The sequence below is a fragment of the Apteryx mantelli genome, chromosome 5, assembly GCF_036417845.1.
Source record: "Apteryx mantelli isolate bAptMan1 chromosome 5, bAptMan1.hap1, whole genome shotgun sequence".
NCBI lineage: Eukaryota > Metazoa > Chordata > Aves > Apterygiformes > Apterygidae > Apteryx > Apteryx mantelli.
In genome coordinates, this window is record NC_089982.1 from 85,614,396 (window position 1) to 85,635,617 (window position 21,222).

Here is a 21,222-nt window from a genome sequence, read left to right on the forward strand (position 1 = left end):
AAGCCAAGCCTCCATCGCGTACATCTCCCTCTCCCTGCAAACAGCATGGCCTGCAACGCCAAGGGGGAGCTAGGAAGACTGGGGTGCAGCCGTCCTCCATCTCCCAGCCTCACCGACCCTAAACCACCAGATCCCAGTACCAGCAGCTATGCCATCATCCGAGCATCAGCATTTACAAGCAAGGTTGCATGGCTGGTGGAAATCCAGCCGTATCCAGAACTGATACTAAGATCTGGGGTTGCAGAAAATTGTCATCCCATTAAAGAGTTTGCAACTATTAATGGCTTAGATTCTGGGTTAGACCCTCTTGCAGGGCCAGAATTATGGTCGTGAGAAGAAATAAAAATATTTCTGCACTCGGTGCACCAGTTAGAAACAAGGCTGAGCTTTGCACATTAGCTTTTAACCCCCTACCACCTCCCCCATTGCTCACAGTCCTAAAATGAAGCATGTCCCAAATTCTCCTTCCCCACAGATAAGAAGGCCCTCTGCAGGTCTGAGACCTGCTGCCCAGTGGGGCGGTTCATGGGACACTGAGATGGGTGATTGCTACCCCAACCACCAGCAAGAACAGCCCCCCCTCTGCTCCCCAGGACAGTCAGGTTGCATTCGGGAGGCAGATGTGGCCAGATGCAGCGCTGCAGGAGACCCAGCCAGATGTGATATGGCTCAGGCAGGCGTGACACCTAACACGTGTCACGTAAAACGAAGCAAGTTCACATGATGCAAATGAAGCAAGCACCCTGGCTGCCAGACCAGACTGAATCCCCTCTTTGCCCACCAGGATCCCAACAAATCCCTTCCCCAAAGCCTCAGGGGTCTCAGGGAGCAGGGCACTGAGCACAGGGGCAGAAACAGGCGCCAGGCACTGGGAGGGTTGCTCCAGCTCTCAGGCAGCTCTCTCTTCCCCTCCCTGGTTATCCTGGTGAGCGTGTTTCTGTATCAGATCCGGTTTCCGCAAGCAAGTCTACCTTGTGATCGCTTCCTGCCTCGGCCGTGCTCCAAGCTAAATGAGTTTTGTAGCAGGGCTGCTGGCAGCAGGAGGAGATGGGTGCACTCTCCTCTCCTGCCTTTCCTCCCTCTGCTCTGCAGGCTGGGGCCAAGGTCCTAGCACGAGGGGACAGCCAGGCTGGGTAAGTGTCACAGTACACCTGATGGGGGACGATGCTGCTGGCACTAGCAGGTACCCCTGAGCTGAGCCGGGAAAGGAGATCGGAAAGGGAAGAGAGAAGCTATGCAACAAGATGGCCCTTAGCCCTGCTAATGCCAGAGTTCAGCACGGGCAAGTGCACAGCATGACATCAAGCAGGGCTGCCAGGCTTTCCCCAGAAGCAGCTTGCTTTGGATGGGCTGATCCACCAAGAACGGACTACCAGAAGAGCAGCAGAGAGCTTCCCATGCCATGCTGGCCTCTCAGATCCCCTCAACATCAGCAGGAGCAGAATCGGGCCAGCCTGATATCTCCAAAGACCCCGTAGGGTCAGTCCTCTCAACAGGACAACACCACAGGGCTGCTAGCTGGGGAACCAATCGCTCATCCGGCACAAGGGCAGCACAAGAGCGCCTGCCCGTCCCGCTGAGCCTTTGTCCCCACCACCATCTCCATCCCCAAAACACCGAGCACCATCTTCCCCCATACTAGTTCCTGCATAACAGCATTGCCCTGGCCTCCAGCTGTCACCCAGGATCTGGGAGGGTGTTGTCAGTAATTAGGAACAGACTAATCGCCACATCCTAATGTTTCATGGCATAGGTAAGGCAGGGAGATAGAAGAAATAGCAGCCAGTGCTCAAACAAACTAGGCAGCGCAATACCACACAAGAGATGGGACACAGAGGAACCGAGGAGCTGATGCAAAGCCTGTGGCCAAGGCCGTTTCTTGCATGACATCCAGCTGTATCTAACACTGGAGCTGCCCTCCAAAGGAAACGCACCTAAAGAAATTCATCACCCAGATTCCCAAAGGAACAGCCACAGGCCCGAGTCTCGGTGGCCACATGTGGTCTGTGCTCACATGGAGAGGGTCATCGTGTCAGCGCCACTATGCCCACGGTCACCCCAAACTGAGCCAGCCAGGAGGTCAGGGACTTCACTACGGAGCAATGGGCAGGCAGGGGAGTGGGGTGGCTCCTGGGGCAAAGTAGTTCAACCGAGAGATGGGGCAACAACCCTGATACCTGATATCATATAAAGCAAAGGCTGGAATAGAGCTGGCTGGGGGGGGCAGAGGTGGCACAAGCTCTTTACACAGGACACGATGACTCAAAAAAGCTGCCGAGCAGGGAAGAGCTGGTGAGGGACGGGGGAGAGGTGGTTGTGGGCGGTGGAAAAAAGTGAGCATTTCAGCCCTATCTCGGCATGGCAGAGCGCCGCGTTGGCTCCAGCTATCAGGAAGCCACGCCGGGCCGTTACTTCCCCTGCAGGACAGAAGAGCCAGGGCAGGGCCCAGACAGACAGCCAGGATAATATTGATTCAGCCGGCAGCCGTGCTGGGATGCCCAACGTGCCAAAACCTAGTTCTCAGAGCTGAGCTAGCCCCGTGTCCCTTCCCCACCCGCCCCGGGCAACGCCAGCTCTCCCCAGCCCTAAAGCAACCCTCGGACAAGCGCTGGGTGAAGCAGCAGGAACAGGAAGGGAAATGCTGGGAATTCCCTTCCCCATCACACTGCCTGCAAAGGCAGCCCCAGCCCCGACACTTACTGGTTTCTCTCCAGCACCAAGATGAGCTCTCTGCCCTCAGCCATCACGGCCATTTCCCCTCGGGCAGGTGCTGGCACCTAAAAAGAAACCAAAGGAGGAACAGAGTTAGAAAAGAAAGAGCCCAGGCAACTGCCCGTCAGCTACCTGCCACTACTGGTGCTTATCCATATTATTGTAGGACATGTGCCCTGCTGGCAACCAACAAAGCAACACACGCAACGAGTTTTGAGCACAACCCCTGTTTGGGAAAGCGGAAGATGCTTTTCCGATTGCAAAATCATGATGCTGGGACCAGGCCTGGCCTCAGGCACCGGGTGAAACAGCCTGGGGACGCTAGGAACAAACATGCCCAGGGGCAGAGGGCTTGGCATGAGTGAGGAGACAGGGGACCGGGAGCATCCCGGCCCTCCGAGCATCCCCAGCAGCTCTGCACAGGAACATCCCTGCGCTGGAGGCCAGTGGCCAAGACAACTTCACAGGCTCGAACTGCAGCAAGAGGGGGCCTTGGCAGCCTGAGCTGAGTGTTGCCACCTCCTGCCACCCTGGGGTCTCTCCTCACCTCCCCATTGCCAAGCAAAGTCCTAGAGAAACCCGGTAAAAAGCCCAGCCCTCCTCCTGGGGCCCTGCAGCATCTCTGCACAGCTCCTCAGTCAGATATTGATTTCCTTCCCCTCTTCACAGTCCCAGATCTGGGCGCTTTCTCAAGCCTGGCCATCAGCACAAACTCTCACCTCCAAGCAGCTCGGTCTCCCTTGATTTGAGCTGTCTGTGGACCACTGGGTCCAGGCATCCTGCGCTGTTCTCACAGGACACCATCCCCTTCGCCCATCCCTGTCCCCAGCATCTTCCTCTGCTGCCCAGCTCAGGTCACATCAGCCCTTCATCTGTGGATCTGCTCCATCTACTCCATCCCATGCTGTAAACCCAAGGAAGGACAAAAATAAACCCTCCTGCTTAATTTACTGTGAATTTCCACACTAGCAAGAAAAAAAAAAAAAAAGAGAGAAGAAAGCACCTGCCAAGCAGCCAGGATTCACTCCGCAAGGATGGGGGTGAGAAAGCAAATCCAACCTCTGCTAGCTGCTCCCCCCAGGGAAACGCACCACCTCTCCCTAAGGGAGAGCGTATCCGAAAGCCAGACAACCATATCAACCAAAACGACCTGCTTTATGGTAATGTCGTCAGAGATGAGGACCCTGCTGTGCTCACTGGAAGCGGTCCCTGCCCAGGGATGTTTGGGGTGATTGGATTATCTCCTCCCCGATGGGTGGGCAGTGCAGACCCAAATTCAGGAAGACGTAAGAGTTTGGTTTCTGTACGCCTTTCGGCAGTGGGTCTGAAGAGGCTGAGTCACTTCCTGAAGTGCACGTAGCAGAGGAGGGATTTGCATTCGGGTTTTGCGTCCCAGTCCCATTCTGTAACCCCCAAACCAGCTCCCTGCCCTAAAGCTGGTTCCCCACCTTAATTCAAACATCTCCAGGTGCGTGCTGCACCCTTCCGCCTAAAGCTGCACCCTGAGCAGGGTCTCTGCATGCTTCATCCCACCACAGCCCCTGGGCCAGAGGGAAGAGGGCTCTGGTCCCCCACAGAGGCCGATGCCCGGTTGGATAACACCGAAGCACGGTCAGGTTGGCTCCACGGTTGCCTCTCTGCCCCTCCAGCCCAAGCGCCTCCGCACGCCCTGGTCGGGAACCATGCCCTCCCGCTGGGTGACCACACGGCTTGTCATACCAGGGCTATGGAAATATATAGCAACCGCCTCAGCTCCCGGGCAACGGATAAATTCACCGGTAAAAACACCGTTGTGCAGCGAGAGGAAGTAATTGACTCAGCTTCCCCAGGATGCTGGAGGTTTTACTCACTCCCTCGCTTTGGAGAGAGTTAAATGGGAATTAATTCCCTCGCTGCAGGCACCAATTCACACCAGTACAGCTTGTTTGCACATGATGGGATGTACTGGGGCACCTGATGCCCAGAATAGCTGCCCTCCTCTGATGTCCCCAGCATCGCCTCCCCAGCTCCACTACCAGGGACACTAAAAGCATCGCTAGCCCTCACCCAGTGCCTTGCCAATACTCAGTCTTAATGCTCTTACCTGGTGTCTTTTCATCCAGTCCTTTTTTTTGTGTAAAACCACACGCAACACCTGCCCTCACGTACCCCAGTCGCAGCTTCAGCTGAACAGCACACACACGTTTCCCTGCACAGCCCAGGGCAGCGGCACCCACACGTGCCCGTGATTTCACATCCATCCCCTGCCTCGCAATTCCCATGCTTTCAGGCTGTTCCCTCCACGCAGCAAAAGAGCTGTGAAATACCACCCTGCCCAGGTGCTCAAACCACCCCACACCACGGATGTCCCCTAACGCTGGCTTAAAACGACAGGAACTGCAGCTGCCTGCTAGCTCAGGGCAGGGTTTCGCCGGGGCTTTCCGACAACCGCACAACCGCCTGCTCCTGCAAACAGCGGAGATGCTGGAGCACTGCAGGCCGGGCTGCTGCATGAGGGACCCCATCCCTGGGACCACAGCTCGGCTCAGCACCACGAGCGAGCACCACTCTGCACCCAGAGGGATGCTTTTCCCACTCCTCCAGCACTGCATCAGTCTCTCCCCATATCTCCCTCTATCTTCTCGTCTCCGTCTCTGTTTACATCTCGCCGTCTCAACGTCGCTCCCTCCCCATACGTGACGGTGGAGCCTTTCCCTTAAGCTAAGTAAACAAGGCCAAGGCAGGCTGGAGCACACGCTCGCCCAGCTCCAATTTCCCAGCGCGACGGCTGTTATTGCAGCGCCTCCGAACGCAGGGGAGCCCGGCAGGCCGCCAACGCTCAGACCTCTGCACCGGAGTGTGTCCTGGTCGGCTCCAGAAGCCACCGTCAGCAGCCACGGAGCCCCGCACCCTCGTGGCTAGCGGGTGCCCCAGGAAGGAGGGTGCAAGCTGGCAACATGAACCGAGCGTTTTCCCAGCTCCAAAGGGGAGCAAAAGGGAGAGGAAGGAGCCATCTCCAGGGCCTAGCCACACTCTGGCCTCGGCCACTCTTGGTAGCGCGACTTCGTTGCAGAGCAGGTCACTAGGAATGCAACAGGTCGGTGGCGAAGCCAGGTTATTCCCAGCCTGGGCTAAGCTGGAGTGCAAATTCCCTAGCTTTCCTCTCTCATTCCTCCTGGAGACTGATAGCAAAGGATTGCTCCTCACTAGCACCCTGGTGAACACGGACACCCACTGCTCCTCCAGCTCGGCCACCAGCAAAGCCGAGGCTTGGGATAGCCCACGCTCCTGGGCAAGGCACGAAGGTGACACCAGAGGCTCTCGGAGTCACAAAGTGACCTCCAGGCCAGCAGCTCCGAGGCTGCTCTCCTGGAAACCATCACTCTTTTAAGGGAAGGCATCGCGGTAGTACAAGGCATTTGGTACGCAGGTCGACCAAGCACTGCTCCTGGGTCCCAACAAAGAGGGTTTGGGCTCCTGGGACACGCGTTTCCGTGGATCTCCTGCCTCCCACATCCCCGGCAGCCACCTCAAACTGAGCTACGGTGACAGCGGCGCCCACGTTAAGCTGCTCGTATCAGCCATGCGGATGCTTCTGGCCCCAAGCAGAGGTGCGGACCCACAGCCAAGGGTCTCGTCGCCTCACACGGAGAGCTGGCCGGCAGCGAGCTCTCAGCACCCTGCTTGCCCAAAGACAGGAAGGCGCCGGCCGCCCCAGCCCACAGCAGGAGGGGGGGACGCAGTGATGGAGTCGGGCTGGCCAAGGCCCCCCTCCCCCTCCAACACCATCTTTCCAGCTCCAAAAAAGGAGACCAGACACAGCGTTTAAAAAAAAAACAGCAAATAAAGCCGAATCTGACGCCCTGCGAATTCCCAGCAACCCCCTTAGTCATGGCCAAGGCATGGCCACCCGGCTCCCCAGCTCTCGGCGAGGGGCCCTGGGTGATGTATGGAGGAGGAAGCCGGGGCAGAGGGCTCCTCTCCTTTGGCGATGGTGGGAACGGGCTGTATTTTTAGAACATGATCTTATACAAACATCGCTCCCTGGCCAAACATGGTCTGTACATTTTTCTTGCCGTTTCCCTTCTTCCTCCCCATCCCTCCCTTATTTCAAGCTGTTTCCCCCGTCTCTGATCTTCTTAACACCCTCTCCCCGCCGCCCATCTCCTCCTCCCTCCCTCACCCCCCAAGTCCCTGCCGATTCCTTCCTCCCAGGCGCTGGGCGGCTTTAAATTCCCCAGCAATTACACCCTGCCTTGACTTAAGGGCCTTACTGGCAAAACGCTCTTTTCCAGCTGCCGTCTTAAAGGGACACGTGCGCGCGCAGGGTTACCGCTGTCAGATGCTCTCGTCTCCCGCTGCACACGCCGTTCAGCCGCCGAGATGTTCAAAGGCTGCACAACAAACGGGTGCTAAGGGCATCTGCATTCGGCCCCAGTGAGGCGATGCATCCTAAACTCCCCCACCCCCTGCCTCAGTTTCCCCTGTTGCCAAGGGAGAGGCACAGACGCAGCTCCCAGGAAGGCAGAGGGGACCGATCTACTCTCACGGCCCTGAGATTCGGTGGGATTTCCCCTACTATAGAAAGATTTGGAAAGGATGGGGGGGGGGGAGCAGCATGCCAGCTGGACTCTTCTGGGGGAGGAGAAGCCCCTTTAAAATCCTGCTGCCCCAGATGTTCTCAAGCCCAGGGGACCTGCAGAGCCCCCTTGATCCCTTCGGCGGGTCCCTGTGGAGCTGCTCGGAGCTGAGCACGGCTCTGCATCACCCTGCTCATAGTAGCTGAGCGCGTTCCCGGGATGGGCTGAAACCAGCTCAGCCCCTGGAGAAATAAAGAGCAGCAAACAAGGGAGAAGGAGGAGGAGTGAGGGGGCACCACTTACCCCAGCAAGCACAGGGTACCCGGCATCTGGCTTTCACAGGGCAGGAGTCAAACATCCCAGCTCTAAGGCCAGGGGCAGGTGGTTGGGTGCTCCGGAGCTGCTAGGCAAGGCCTCGTGCACCAAGCACGGGCATGGCTTGGCCTGTAGGAACTGCTGCCAGCCACAGCGGGGCTCTAGCATCTTCTTCCCCCCACCAAACATCACCAGCTCCTTTTATCAATCCACAGGAGAGGGATGCACCGGACCCCGCCACGGCCTGCAGGAAGCACCTTGCCTCACCCTGGACTGGAGGCAAACGTGTGGACCCCTCTCCAGGGCGTCCCAAGGAAGCCAGTCCCACCAGACAGGAGCGTGAGTTCCCCAGGGAGGGACGAAGTCCGCACAGGGCTCCCACTTGGGTCCAGGCAGCTCAGCCAAAGCAATAGGGCTAGGAGAAGCGAAGAGCAGCTGGGATGAATCTGCCCTGGCCTGGGCCCAGCCCACGAGGAGCCCAGAAGACCCACTGGGCAGAGCCCAAGTCTATTTTTCTTTTTCAATCTGCTGATCAGAAAAACCACAAGAGATGTTTGTAGAAGAGCTGAGGCCAAACGGTTTGTTCTTCTTTGAGGGGAAAAATGATCTCTGTTTCTCCACAGCTCCCACCCATCTTCCTCGACCAGACTCCCTCCTTCACCATTGCTGGAAAGCTCATGCTGCCTAGCATGAGACCAGCTTGCCTGAGAGACCTGGCTAAGGAAACACTAAACTGCTTGTGAAATCAAGTTAAGCCAAGATCCAGAAGCCGCACTGAAGTCACAGCCCAACCATCTGCCTGGGCAGGTCATAAAAACCCCAATTTTCTAAGCAAGTGCAAGCAAGTCTGAATACAAGAAGGAAGAAAGTAAGACAGGTTCCCATCCCACCACCAGGGATCAAAGTTTACCAGGAAATGCTCTGCACAGAATATCTTGATGGGTTTTGCAGCTCAGTTCCTGGCTGGAGCATCATAGCTGAGCAAGATCTTCCCAAAGCTCAGACCTGAGATGCAAAGCTAAGATTTCAAGAGCTCTGTGGTTAGGTAGCGGTGGATGCAAACCAACTTGCTTTGAAATGACTTGCTGCCTTGGGCCAGTCTGGAGCTGCTCATCACAGGCCACATCTCCTCTTTGTTAGGCTTGCCGGGACAGAGACAGTCTCACACGCGGGAAGTCCATCAGGAGTCCCGCGGTTATTTGGGTCTCGTATGGGTCTGGCAGCTTCTAATAACTGGTAAATACGGGTCTGACAGAGGCACTGCCCTTTGCAGCAGCCATGAACGCTTCTGCCCATTGCACTCAACAGCTCAGACCACAGAGCTCATCAAAAGCCTCAAGGGCAGCCTGAACACCATGTCCTCCCCCTTTCTTATTCTAGCAACTTTTAGAGAGTAATGACTTTCCCTGAGGCCTCCTTCCCCCCACCACCATCACCGCTGTGTAATGATGACCCTCCACCCCCTTTTTACAAAGGTGGGAACTAAGGCACAGGACTGCACCTCACCAGCACTTCGCTTTCCTGGTGCCTAAGGAAAAAAAAAACAAGGTTAAACCTTGCTCCAGTGTGCGACTTCCCAAGATGGACATCAGGGGGGGTTTAGCCATCTCTCACTCCATCTTCCATCCGTTTTGCCACCAGACCAGGTAGGAGATGCATCTGATCCCTAAGCCCCAGGGCCAAGCAAAGAGGGCTGCAGAAGCACCTAACAGAGGTGCGTGCCCTCCAAAGAGCAATTCAGATCCACGATCCCATGGATAAGCCTCTGTCTTGCTCCAGCTGCTCACTGGAAAAGCAAGGAGCTGGGCTGCCCTAACAGGGGAATCCAGGTCTAGGAGATGAAGGCAGGATTTCAGTTGTTTGGAAGCAAATTCAGCTCAATAATTCCGCTGCAGCTTGATCTGCCCTGCCGTATATTGAAGAGGAAAAAGGGCTTCCCTGCAGGAAACAGATTGCAGAAGCACATGTCCTAGGTGGAAAGAGCAAAGCCACCCACACACCTGCTGCTGGGCGGGGGCCCCCAAAAACACGGGGGGGTCTTTCTCCACCCTTCCTCCTCCTGTCATGCCAAGACCGGGGTGGTGACCCCAGCAGCGACTTTGCCGGGTCCCCCGGCCACCAGAAGGCAGGGCAGGGAGGTCCGCGCTCAGCTACAGGAGGGAACACTGAGCAAGGGGGGCTGCCCAGCACCCAGGTCACGGCAAGGCCGGTCAGAGCTGCTGAACACCACATCAGGAAGCCAGCCTTGAACTAGACGCTTCTGGGCTGCAGAAAGCACTGCGAACCTTGGGAATTCCTTCCGGGGTTTAGGGAAGGCCCTGTTAAACAGGGGTTTTACTTTCACTCAAAATCTGCATCCCCAGTAACCAGGGCTCATTGCTCCTCATGAGAAGGCAGTAAAAATCCTGTCCCTCTTAGGCCATGCTTCCCCCAGTCCCACGCGGAAGCAACACTTCCCAGCAAGGGTTCCCAGCACAGGGCCAGAAGAGGCACCGCGTATCACAGCCCTGCCGAGACCGGCAGGGGAGCCCCAAGCACTCGCTGACTCCTCGTATGCCTCAGAGGACCTTGATTCCTTGCCAATCGGGACATGCAACATGCTCAGGCCGGTGGAGCCGCCACGTCCCACCTCTAGGCTCACAGTCCCACGATGAGGGACCCAAACCAGCTGATGGGGTGATTCAGAGACCTGCGAAGCAGCTGAAGGGCAGGCAGGAAGACCTTTAGGACACCCTGACCTATACAGGCAGGGGGGGGGATCAAGGCAGCAAGAAGCCACATTTGGGAAAAAGCAATTACAAAGAAAAAGAAATAAGGCCAAGCCTAGCAAACACCCGAGCCAAACACAGGCGACACAACGCAGCATGATGGGCTCTCCTGCCAGCCAGCCAGGAGTACTGCGCTCCCTGGATAAATCCCCTTCAGATCAGGGACAGGAGACTGAGATATCTCCAGATTTGATACTGGTACAATATTCACTGGATGCTGGTCTGGTGTCAACAACAGAGGAAGCAGAAGAGCTGCAGAGGGTTCAACTAAGTGCTGAAAGAACGACTCCAGGATTGAGAAACGTGCCCTGAAGTTGTGCTCGCGTTCACATGAGAATTAACACAGTAGCAAGTCCAGCACTGTTGGCATCTCCATTAGCCGATCACAACAACGTCCCCTGGCTTCAGGCCACCCCGCCGGGTGCCAGGAGCAAGCCCAACAGTCAGCCTTGGCTTGGCAGAGCGAGATGTGGCCCAGGCCAGGATGCAGGGCATGACCGATCCTTGGACCCTAGCAGTTGGAAAGGCCTATGGGTCAGCTCTGGCACCAGCTGCCTGCCCCATTCCCAATACCCTCTGCTTCCCCTCCTGTTTCCTCTCCCTCCCCGCACAGCACAGCCCTGTGTCAGTGTCAGCCCTGGTACAAGACCACATCAGGGGCTTCCCCAACCTTCACAGCCAGGATCCGAGATGCCCCCAGCCATGGGGAGGATCTAGGATCCCCCCCGGCAGTACATGGGAAGGACACCCGACTGCTGTTCCCCACCTACGTCACACTGCTCCAGGCCACAGCAGCATCCCGCTCTGAGGATCGGACAGGGCCCTGCACAGAGCTCACCAGCCGGATGGAAGATGCCTGCTCAGGCTGGAGGCAGAGTTGGCTCCCAGAGCTGCAAGGACAGAACTCAAGTCCAAGGTTTAAAAGCTCAAAAAACAATGACCAAAAAAAAAAAAACCCCAAACAGAACAGGGCCATGCTGCTTACCTCCACTTACAGAACCCCTCCTGACGTCAAGGACAAGCCAGAGCCTCCCTGCCCCTGGGGCCATGCAACCATAGCACCAGCCTGCAGACACGAGGGAGAAGAGATGTCCCCGCTCAAGGAGCAGGCAGGACAGAGCTAACCAGTCCCACCTTCCTCACTGCTGAATGGCAGCTTGGTGGTTGCTCCCTCCTGCTCATCCCTACAGCAGCCTTCGCTCCATACCCCGAGCGGAGGGAAGGAGTGGGAGGAGGATCCCAGCAACAGCAGGGCAGGACCCTGTCCCAAGCCAGCAAAGAGGAAGCTGTTTGCAATCAGGGTCCCCACGACCTCCTGTCAGCCACGGTCAGAGCCGTGTAAACTTCATCGGCCTCCCTAGGCCCCACTGCCGCAAGTGCTGTGGAGCAGAGGGAGGGAGAGCAGGGAAATCACTTCCATCTGTGCCAGGAGCCATCAAGCCTATAGGGAATTCAGGCCAAACAATATGAAAGAGGAGGGAGAGGGGAAGATGAGGCAGGGTCCAGGCCTGTCGAGCACCATGCCAGGCTGCACACGAGGGGATTACAAGCCACCGTGATCTCCCAGCTCTCTTCCTGCTGGCCTGACCTCCGCTCTGCCACTGGGTTCTTCTGGGAGGAGGACAGCTTTGGCTGGGAGTCTAATCCACCAGGGATCTCTTTGCTGGAAAAGGAGATGTGGTTACATCCCTCAGAAGAGGGCTGCTCCCCAGGACAAGCTAGAAACATCACCAGATGGGCCACCCAGCAGCATCCCACCCTCTGCCACGGCCTGGGTCCACACTGGAGCTAAGGACGGGTAAGGGAGGATAGAAGAGGTTTGTGGCAGGTTGCCTTGTCCTGCAAGGGCAGAGTGAGGCCTCCGAATTAACTAAGCACATGCTCTGCAGAGACAACAGCTGGGAACAAGCCGCCCATGCCGTTGACACCCTCGGTTCTTACCACCCATGTGTCATGTCTGTGCCAAGATCTGTCTGCACCAGGCTTGTAGCCCCAGGGCAGGGCTGCCACTGCCGGATGCAACCCAAACGCTGAACAGAAACCCTGGCACATCACTCCTCTCCCCCAGGACTCAGGAACCTATTTCCCAGCACATGTCAAAGACCGGCTGAGCCTGAACAACTCACTAGCCCTCCCCACGCCCCCAGTTCTCTGCAAGCGATTCTTGGAGCAGGAAACACAGGATGGAGGAAACACAGGGCTGTTGCCACACTGAGCTCAGCATCATTTCACACTTTCAAGCAGCAGATGTTGTTTCCTTGCAAACCCTTTGACATCCAAGCCACAGAGGGACTGACCCACACATCCAACAGCCTAGGAAGATGCTCTGCACAAAGGGATGGCTTATCAACGTAGGATCCCCAAGGATGAACCAACTCTGGGCACAGTCTAGCTGTACTTGCAGCTTCTAGCTTTCATGCCAGCTTTGGTAAGGTCAGGACACACTTGCCTGCACAGGAAATGTGTCCCCGTTCATGGCCAAAGAGGAAGAAGATGCTGTATTAGAAACCAAGTCTTGGCCACAAATGCCCTTCATACTCAGACATATAATCTGCTCACACTGAACTTCTCTTCTCTCACTTCTCAGCCTTTTCCTCTCTCCATGTTGATGTTTCCCCCAACAACAGGACACAAAAATCTGGGATGCCTGTTTGGGGAACCCACCAGAGAGGAGGAGCCGTTCATGGCAGGAGCTTCCCACACTGCATGCCCATGCTTAGCAGAAAGCACCAAGACCTGCCGCTTGTAAGGAACCAGAGAAAGTCAATTCCAAGCATCCACGCAGCCCACCTGGCTGTGCTCAGGGGATGAGGAACAGGAGTTTCTTATGTGACCAAGTAGGTGCGGGCATTCCCAAAGACAATTTCTCCCCTCTCGCCATCTGCCTTTAGCAGCCTGACCACCATCCAGGCCTGCTAAGATAAAGTATCTCTTTTTCCTCTCCATTGCTTCAGGCCATGCACGAGTTTCCACTACTCCCACCCTTGAAAATCAACTGTGCGCAGACACTACAAACAGCAGCATTGTGCACCGGGAAGGCCGGCCAGATGCCTCGCACACGACCTGGGCTGCGCCAGGCCCTGGCAAGCTGGGCTCACGCCAGCCACGGGAACGCGTGGGCTGACAGCAGACATGCAGCTGCGTTTATTTCGAGGATCTCTGCTGGAGGGCAGAAGGAGACAGGGTGGGGATGAGACAGAATAACTTCATCCTAAAAATAAGCGCTCTTCAACATCCGATATCAAGGCAGAAGGCTCAGCACAGATCAAGCAGCTGTAAGCTGCTCTCAGCAAATCCTTCGGGTATCTCTGCAAACAGGGACCCCGCTCTCCCATACCACGTCCTTTGTCTGGTTCCCACAGTCCTTCCCCCGCAAAGCCTCCCCTCTCTCCCACCACCACCAGCACGCACTCTTCCTGGGTTTGACCACCCTTCCTCTCCCCGCCTTTCCCGAGAAACAGGAGCCTCGTTGTTTTGCGCTGTCTGGAGCGAGCTGAGGCAGAACAGATGCCAGGAAATGAACACAGATCTTGCCCACCCACCCCCTTCCCCACCCGAACGGTGGCTGGCGTTTTACCACCGCTGATCATGGGGTTCCTGAGCAACTCGCAAGAAGCCGGGGCCCCCGCACATTTGCGCCATATGATTTGGGCTCTCCCGGCATCCGTGGCTGCCTGATGCAATTCTGGGCAACGGGATGTTCGCAAGAGTATAAATAAACCTCCTGCTGTCCCACATTCCCCATCCCAACTGCCCTCCAGCCTATATATAGACTGGACCACTCTGATCCGGGATTGTCATTTACTTGAAATGGAGGGGACGCTTCTGCAGACTGACCACAGGATCCTCAGTGCGACGGGGCTCTTACGGGCAGGGCACGCTGCAAGCTATTTCAGCTGCTGGAGGGACATGTTTCTCGGCAGCCATCAGCAACGAATGGTACACCAGAGGATTTCCCTGCTTCCCGTTCCCTTAGTAAAAGGCATTACTCAGCCCGTTGAAGGAGGCATGGCATTGCAAACCCCTCTCTGTTTCAGAGACGGGAAATGGAGCTGACTCACCCCTCGGTATCTACTTCTTGGAGCAAGGAGCTGTCACAGACAGTCCAATAGCTCTCACTTAGAGACACGCAGATTGCTTCAAAGCTGGTTCTCAGCTCCTGCTCTGAAGAGATACCACCAAAGGGGCCAAAGAAGGATGATATTCAGCACCGAATCTCCTCAGCAACAAGTCTACTCAGGCCCCAAACAGAAGGTTTTCCTGCAATGATTTGTACCGGTGCTTGTTCTGCTAGAAACCTATTTAATTTGCCTCTAAGACGACCAGAGCTCCCGAGACCCTCCCCAGCTGCTGGGTATAAAGACCAGCTGTTGAGGCCAATGGGCAGCTGCTGAGCCAGTTGACCCCAGAGCTGGGAAAGGTGCCAAATACAGGCAAGGGTCAAAAGCATCTCGTAAAGTGGATTTAGAGATGGCGGGGGCAGAGGGGAGGGTTTGACGACCAGCAGAGCAGCTCTGGGAAGAGACTTTTCCAAGGACACCGGTCTTAAATTCTGCAGCACTTTCCCCTTAGCTAACAGTGTTGGTCTACGTGTCCTGGCCAAACCGTTTCTAGTCAGTCTGATAAGTTACCTCCATTCCCCCTCTATAAACGGCCCAGCTGCCTTCCACTCGCTCCCCTACACAGAGCCTGCAGCTCCTGGCCATCCTTCCAACCACCTGATACTTCAGGCCACGTTTCATTAATTTGCTGCTGAATACTCTGCCTTCCCCAGCCCTGTTTGAGGCCCAAAGCCACACTCGTACACCCTCTCCTCCTGCAGGTGAGACGCGTCAGCCTAGATGCTGATATATGACCAACCCTGCTGACAGCTTCTGCATTCTGGGTTTTCCTACCTGATTTCCATTCTCGCCAGCCTGTTGGAATAAAAATTATGTTTTCCCTTACCAAACAGCCCCCCTCCCCCTGCCCCGTCTTGTTACTGTGCGGGGAAAAAAGAAGGGTCACTCTTTAAGTAGCACAATCCTTGTGCTCCTCACACATCCCTTGGCAGTGGCAGCGCGTAACACCCATGAAACCTGTTGTTTCCCTGAAGATTAGCAGTAAGGACTAATCTAAAAAACCCTCTTGGTGTCACTGTCAATGCCGCTCTGGGCGGTGGCAGCAGCCCTGGACCTGTCTGCCTGCAACATAAGTAGGTGGTTATTTTTGGAACCATAACGGCCAGTGAGTTCATTAAGAGGAAAAACAAACAAACAAACATGCAAAAAAAAAAAACCACTCAGGGCTCAGCTCCTGCAAAAACTCAGCACCTCTGTCTGAGCCTGAACACTGCTTGCAGTGAAGATCTCCCTGTGCAAGATCTGATCCCCCGCTCTGACTGCTTCGTGCAGGGGGGACAGGAAGCGACGTTTCCTTTCATCTCTACGCTCACCTCTTCCTCCAGGCTGACAGCTCGCCTGCTACGCCCTCTGAGGAGCCAGTGCGGGGTGACCAGTTCTCCCTGGGATGGTGGCCCTAGGAAAGAAGAGACCAGGTGAACACATGAAGGAACCAAGGATTTCTCTTTTGAACCGCTGACAGCAAGAGCTCCTCTGCAACCACATCACCAGAGAAAGAGGAACAAGACAAAGCTGACGTCTCTGGCTGACACCCAGGGCCATCTCTTAGGTGTTACTGCGGGACAGAAACTAGCACTGAACCCAAAGCATTTCCCTCTTCCCCATGCCACTGAACCAGTCCTCTTCCCTGAAGTGTCCCAGGGACACCACCACTCTCCCGTTCTGCCGGGACCATGCTCAGGCCCAAAATCTGTGGCCTAAACCCTTGGCCAACACAAAATCTACACTGAGAGCAGCATCGCAGCCCTGGGGAAAGGGGCTGACTGGCTGCATGGGTGGTATCTCCCGGGGCCAGGGCAGCTCTAGGCATGAGATGGCAGAGCTCACCCACCGTGACCCCGTTCTGTCTTCGCCTCTTCCGCCACATTTGCCAACCAAAGCAATATTTGCACTGATAGGGGGTTGCGCAGCGGTTGCTTCCCTTGCTCAAGTCACTGCTAATGATAAAATATCTGCAACAGGAGGGTGTTGAGTTTGTGTGTTTCTTAGCGCCTCCATTACTAGGATCTTTTGGTTACGAAAGATTCTGCTCAAAGGATGGCTGTGGCTAGGCTCAGTTTAAGGTTAAACCGCTCCACTGGGATGCGGTAACTGATAATAAACACTTCTAGCCTGTTACCACCAAACAGGTGGGCCCAGTCTAGCAGAGCCGAGCTGCTAGAGCAAAACACCTCCAACCACCCTAACCAAACCATCCTCCACCATCCGAACACGCTCAGACTCTCTCTTCAAGGTTTGCAACCTCTGGGAAAACAACCATGAACGCAGGGTGGAGGTTCAGAAACCAGCACTCGGCTCTGCATCTCACACACTCTGCCTCTCCCTGGCTTATTTTGAAAGTTTCATGACATCAGATTTAGGCCTTATATCACACAAACAGCTTTTCTTCCCCTCCCCCCCTTCTTCTTCATGCTTTCAACTCCACTGATTCTCATAACTTATGGCATCGGGAAATTTGCTTCAATCACACAGAAATCAAGCAGAAGCAAGCCATAATCTTCTGCTTGTTTCTAGCCAGAGCTGGACTTGAAAATGGAGCAGAGCAGCTAAAATAGCTACAGCACATTACGGGTTTCTCTGAGACATCCCAGCTCCCCAAGGCAAAGCAGTACAAGCAATTCCTTGGCTCGATTAGAGACATGCAGACTTTCTAAGATTTTTTTTTTTTTTCGTAAACAATGTGGCTGTATTTGATTGCAGGAGCACAAGCAGCTACTGATGACTTAAGCCTGGAAACAACAGAAAAAAAAACGTTGCTGCTGAAGACACTGTGAAGAGGGGATAAGGTCTAGCAAGAATGTCAAATGACAGGCCACCTTGCCAAACCAAATGTTGTCAGTGAAAGCTTGGATCTAGTAACCTTCCCCAAGAAAGGGCAAAGTTATTTACTAAGGGAGTGGAAAAATAGGGCTTGTGGCTTCATGATTTTATATGCTTGTTTTGATTCCCCGTGCAACTATCTGGGGAGATTTGGCTTGAAGAAATATTAAAGATGAAGCTATTGAAAAAAGATGAAGTTATTGGTTGGAAACTGCGGACTGAGTGTTTAAAATGATCAAGCTATCCAAAGCATGACTGCGTCCGTCACACAGGGCCCCCAAGGACTCCTTCTGCAATATCACACGGTGGCATTTAATCAGCTTCCATTATATATAGCATTTAATCAGATTCCACGAATAACTGTAGATAAGGTGGTGGCAGGATCCCAGAGTTTCCTTCTCCTCACCTCCTCCAAAAATGTTAATGAGGCCTCCGAGCCCACAGCCATAAATAATTCTTTCGCTGGCAGGGAAACTGAGGCATCGCTGTGAAGTGACTTGCTTTCAACCGCGCAGGGTAGGCAGTGGCAGAGTGGCAGAGTGGAGATGAGATGCACAGAGAGTTGCCCAGCTATGGCGATCACACGTTTATCCACTGGGGTTTTCTGCCTTCTCATTACAGAGAAAGGGAAAACAGAACTTTTTTTTTTTTTTTAACTTGCTCCTGCAGAGCGAGAAGGGCAAATAAAAGCTTTCTCTCCCCACACGCAGACCATCAGGAGGCAGAGGAGATGGCCTTTTGGTCCTGCCTGCCATGGGCTGAATTCAGAGTTTTCAGCTACTTGGGAAAACACCTAAAAAAACCTTACAGATAGCACAGGGGTTGCTCTCTTTCCTTGCTTGCTGCAAAGCCCATCTTTCTCCCACGCTGTCCGGGGAGAAGATGGGATGTGAGGGGCAGCATTTCTGCAGGGATTACTGGGCTGGGCTTCAGGCCACATCATAAAAGCCTCTTGGTTATTATATTAAGCTTCTAGCTGTTTTGATTGTAGCTTTTGCCGGGAATAGGAGAGACTCAGAGCATGAGACAGGGCCTTAAAATCTAAGTCAAATAAACCAAAATGTATCGCAGAGGGGGTTTCCCATCCCTTCCTAATTTTTTCCCCGGAAAACGCAGACACGCATTCCCAGCCCTTTCTGGGAGTGTTTCATCTGGAACAGCGTTGTTTTTGCATTTCAGACGTTCTTACTGCTCCGCCAAAGCAACACCTAGTATTGCCAGCATTTCACCCGGGCGGACCCGTGTTAGGGGACGTATAAGCCCAAACAGAAGCCCCAGAGCACACAGACTCCAGCCGAAGCAAGCAGGCAGCTTTTCCGTCTGCTTCTCCTCTCCCCTTTATCCAAACAGAAATTTCTGGCTCCCATCACATTCCCCATTCCTCTCCCAGATACACACCTCACAAGGGTCTCTCAAGCTTAGAGTTGCTGGCAAACTTATTTTCAGCAGCAACAGAGAATCCAGAGAGGCTCAAAAAATCATGCTTAACAGAGAAAAAACAGTCTCAGCTTCTTGGTGGGGTTGCGGAAGAAAGAAGCGATGGAGAAAAGAGACCACAAGAGACTGAACCCAGCCTGGCAAAACCCCACCAGGCTTTCAACAAACTGACATAAACACAGGTCCGAATTTGAAGGGCGATAAAAATCTTTGGGGAAAACTACTCATTTCCTCAATAACAACAATAAAAATGATAGGTTTCACCTCATCAGCAACAAAAGTCACTCCTAGTTCTGTTTTAAGGCGCCAAGAGCTGGGACAGCTGTCTGGACCTAAAAAAGACTGGTTCCCCTCCAGCCAGCGTGATTTGCCATGGGACGGAGAGGAGAGCGGTATCTCTGCTGTTCAGAGAGGCCTCCAAAGGGATCCGGCGGGGACCCCAGGTGGGACCAGAGGGGTTAGGAGCTGTCTCCCCACCACCACCTCTCAAGGGGGAGGCTGGCTGGTCCCAGCCCTCCGCTCCCAACCAGACCATATAGAGTCATAGCACAGAGCCCAGCCGTCCTGCCCCGGGCAGCGCTGAGACAGGGTTTGCTGGACCAGCCAGGAGAGGAGAGCTGGGGGTACTTCCCCAGCAGGACTGTAGGGTCAAGGGGAGGAATCTGAGGCCATACCTGTCCCCTGGCCAGCTGCTCCATTCAAACCCAGGGATGCCACCCCCCACGCACCCAAGAAGCCATTGCCATTTTCCCCATATAAATCCCGGGGTACCCCAATCCGTACCCCTCTCCCTCCAACCCTGGCCGAAGCTAGGGGTTACCGATCGCTCCCCTCCATCCCCGTGCTCTTACCTCGTGGCCCAGAAGCACCCGCCTGGCTGGGGAAAAGCAGCAGCCCCAGGAGGAAGAAGCGGTCTCCCCAAAGAGCGGCGAAGCACCTCCGGCTACAGGGCTTGCGGGGGGCTCGCTTCGCCATGCCCGCTCTCCCTGGGGTTGTCACTGCCTCTGCTCGCCGCCTTCGGCCCTGCCTTCCCTCTTATGCGCTCGGGTCCCCTCCCCTCCGTCCGGCTTCCCCCCTCCAGCCCCATTCACTCTGCCCGGCCTGCCCCGCTCGCCGGCAGCCGGAGCCCCCGTTCTCAGGCACCCGGCTGCATCCTGGGCTCGGCGGCAGGAGGGGGTGGCTGGAGGGAGGGGGATGGCATTGTTCGCATTTATTTATTGCTGTGTTTCTTGGCCGAGCTGGGCTGACTAATGAAAACCAGACCGGCGGAGCAGGCTGCTCTCAAGCTCCCCCCGCCGGGACATCCCGCAAGAGCCGAGGCGGCAGCCCCCCGCGCGCGTCCCCAGCGCAGCCCCCTGCCCCTGCGGCGAGGCTGGACCCCTTCCCCCCCGACCCCGACACACACACACACCATTTTTCTTCCACAAAACACTGCCCTATTTTTCCCCGCAGCCGCTTCCACTTCCTCCTTGCTCCAAGCAAACAGCTCGTCCACGAGGAGGTACCGACCCGCTCCGCATTGCACAGCGTACACAAGGAGGGCAGGGGAGGAGGAAGAAAAAGCAGTTAAGTAACTCCATCCACCCCGGCAGCGCCCAAAGCTGGGACAAGACAGAGCAGACACCTCCAAGATCCTCAGTACATTATTACAGTTATTATTATTAATATTTCTTCCAGCAGGAGAGGGGTGCCAGCGCCCAGCTGTATAAAGACGAGCAGCGGCACAGCTTACTGCCATGCTCAGGGTGGAGCGAAAGCACACAAAGCTCACAGAAGACATCGGAAAGAGGTGCTGCTTGCTTTCCCTCCAACGCACGCACCGAAAACACACGCCACGGTTTTGCTACGCTGCTTCAGCCTCCTCCATTACTCCAGCCAGCTCGAGTCCCTTCTCAGGGTCACCAACCCTTCCCCATGGGGTTCAGCCAACGTGACTATTCCCAGGATCCAGGACATTATTCTTTTCCTTCACTCCTTCCCTCTCCTTACCAAAACTTCAGCGCGCTCTTCCAGAAAAAGGCTTTGTTCTGCCCTGCTGCCTTTCAGACAAAATGTAACAGCAGCTTCTGGTCAGAGCTGGTCATTAGAGATCCCTCAAGCTTGTGTCTCTCTCTCTAATCATCACTGAGTTAAAAATCAGCCTGTGAGTGCAAATGAGCCTCAGATCAAAAGGGTGTGCAAAAGAGACCCAATAAGTGAACACCAGCTCCAGTTCAAGCCTCAGAGGCGATATTTTAGATAGACCCCTAAGAATTCAAATTATTAGCAACCCTAATAATAGTGATTACGCCTAGTAGTTAATGCTTTCCAACATTTTTTTACTCTCAAGATACATTTTTACTGTCTCCCCCACCTGAAATGGGGGCAAATTGCAAGACGCACTGCTAAGAAAAGTGCTCTAGGAGTCTCTGGGCTCACCTGTCCTAGGTGACATACTTCAGGAGAGATGGGGACGGGGAACATTTCTGGGGCTTCCCAGTGCAAAGGGCA

At 54.9% G+C, this 21,222-nt stretch overlaps 1 protein-coding gene across 2 annotated transcripts in view; it reads right to left on the reverse strand.

Moving 5' to 3' along the window:
* ADAM33 (ADAM metallopeptidase domain 33) overlaps positions 1–19,761 on the reverse strand; it is a 46,315-nt gene extending 26,554 nt beyond the window's left edge. Inside the window, exons 1-3 of one of the 2 annotated variants that reach the window (XM_067298402.1) lie at positions 19,584–19,761; positions 15,789–15,871; positions 2,701–2,777 (exon numbers count right to left, since the gene is read on the reverse strand). In XM_067298402.1, coding sequence (XP_067154503.1) covers positions 2,701–2,777; positions 15,789–15,871; positions 19,584–19,707 — 284 coding nt within the window. In that variant the 5' untranslated portion in view covers positions 19,708–19,761. The remainder of the gene's footprint in view (positions 1–2,700; positions 2,778–15,788; positions 15,872–19,583) is intronic. The other variant, XM_067298403.1, reaches the window with a different exon arrangement.
* Positions 19,762–21,222: the final 1,461 nt, after the last annotated feature.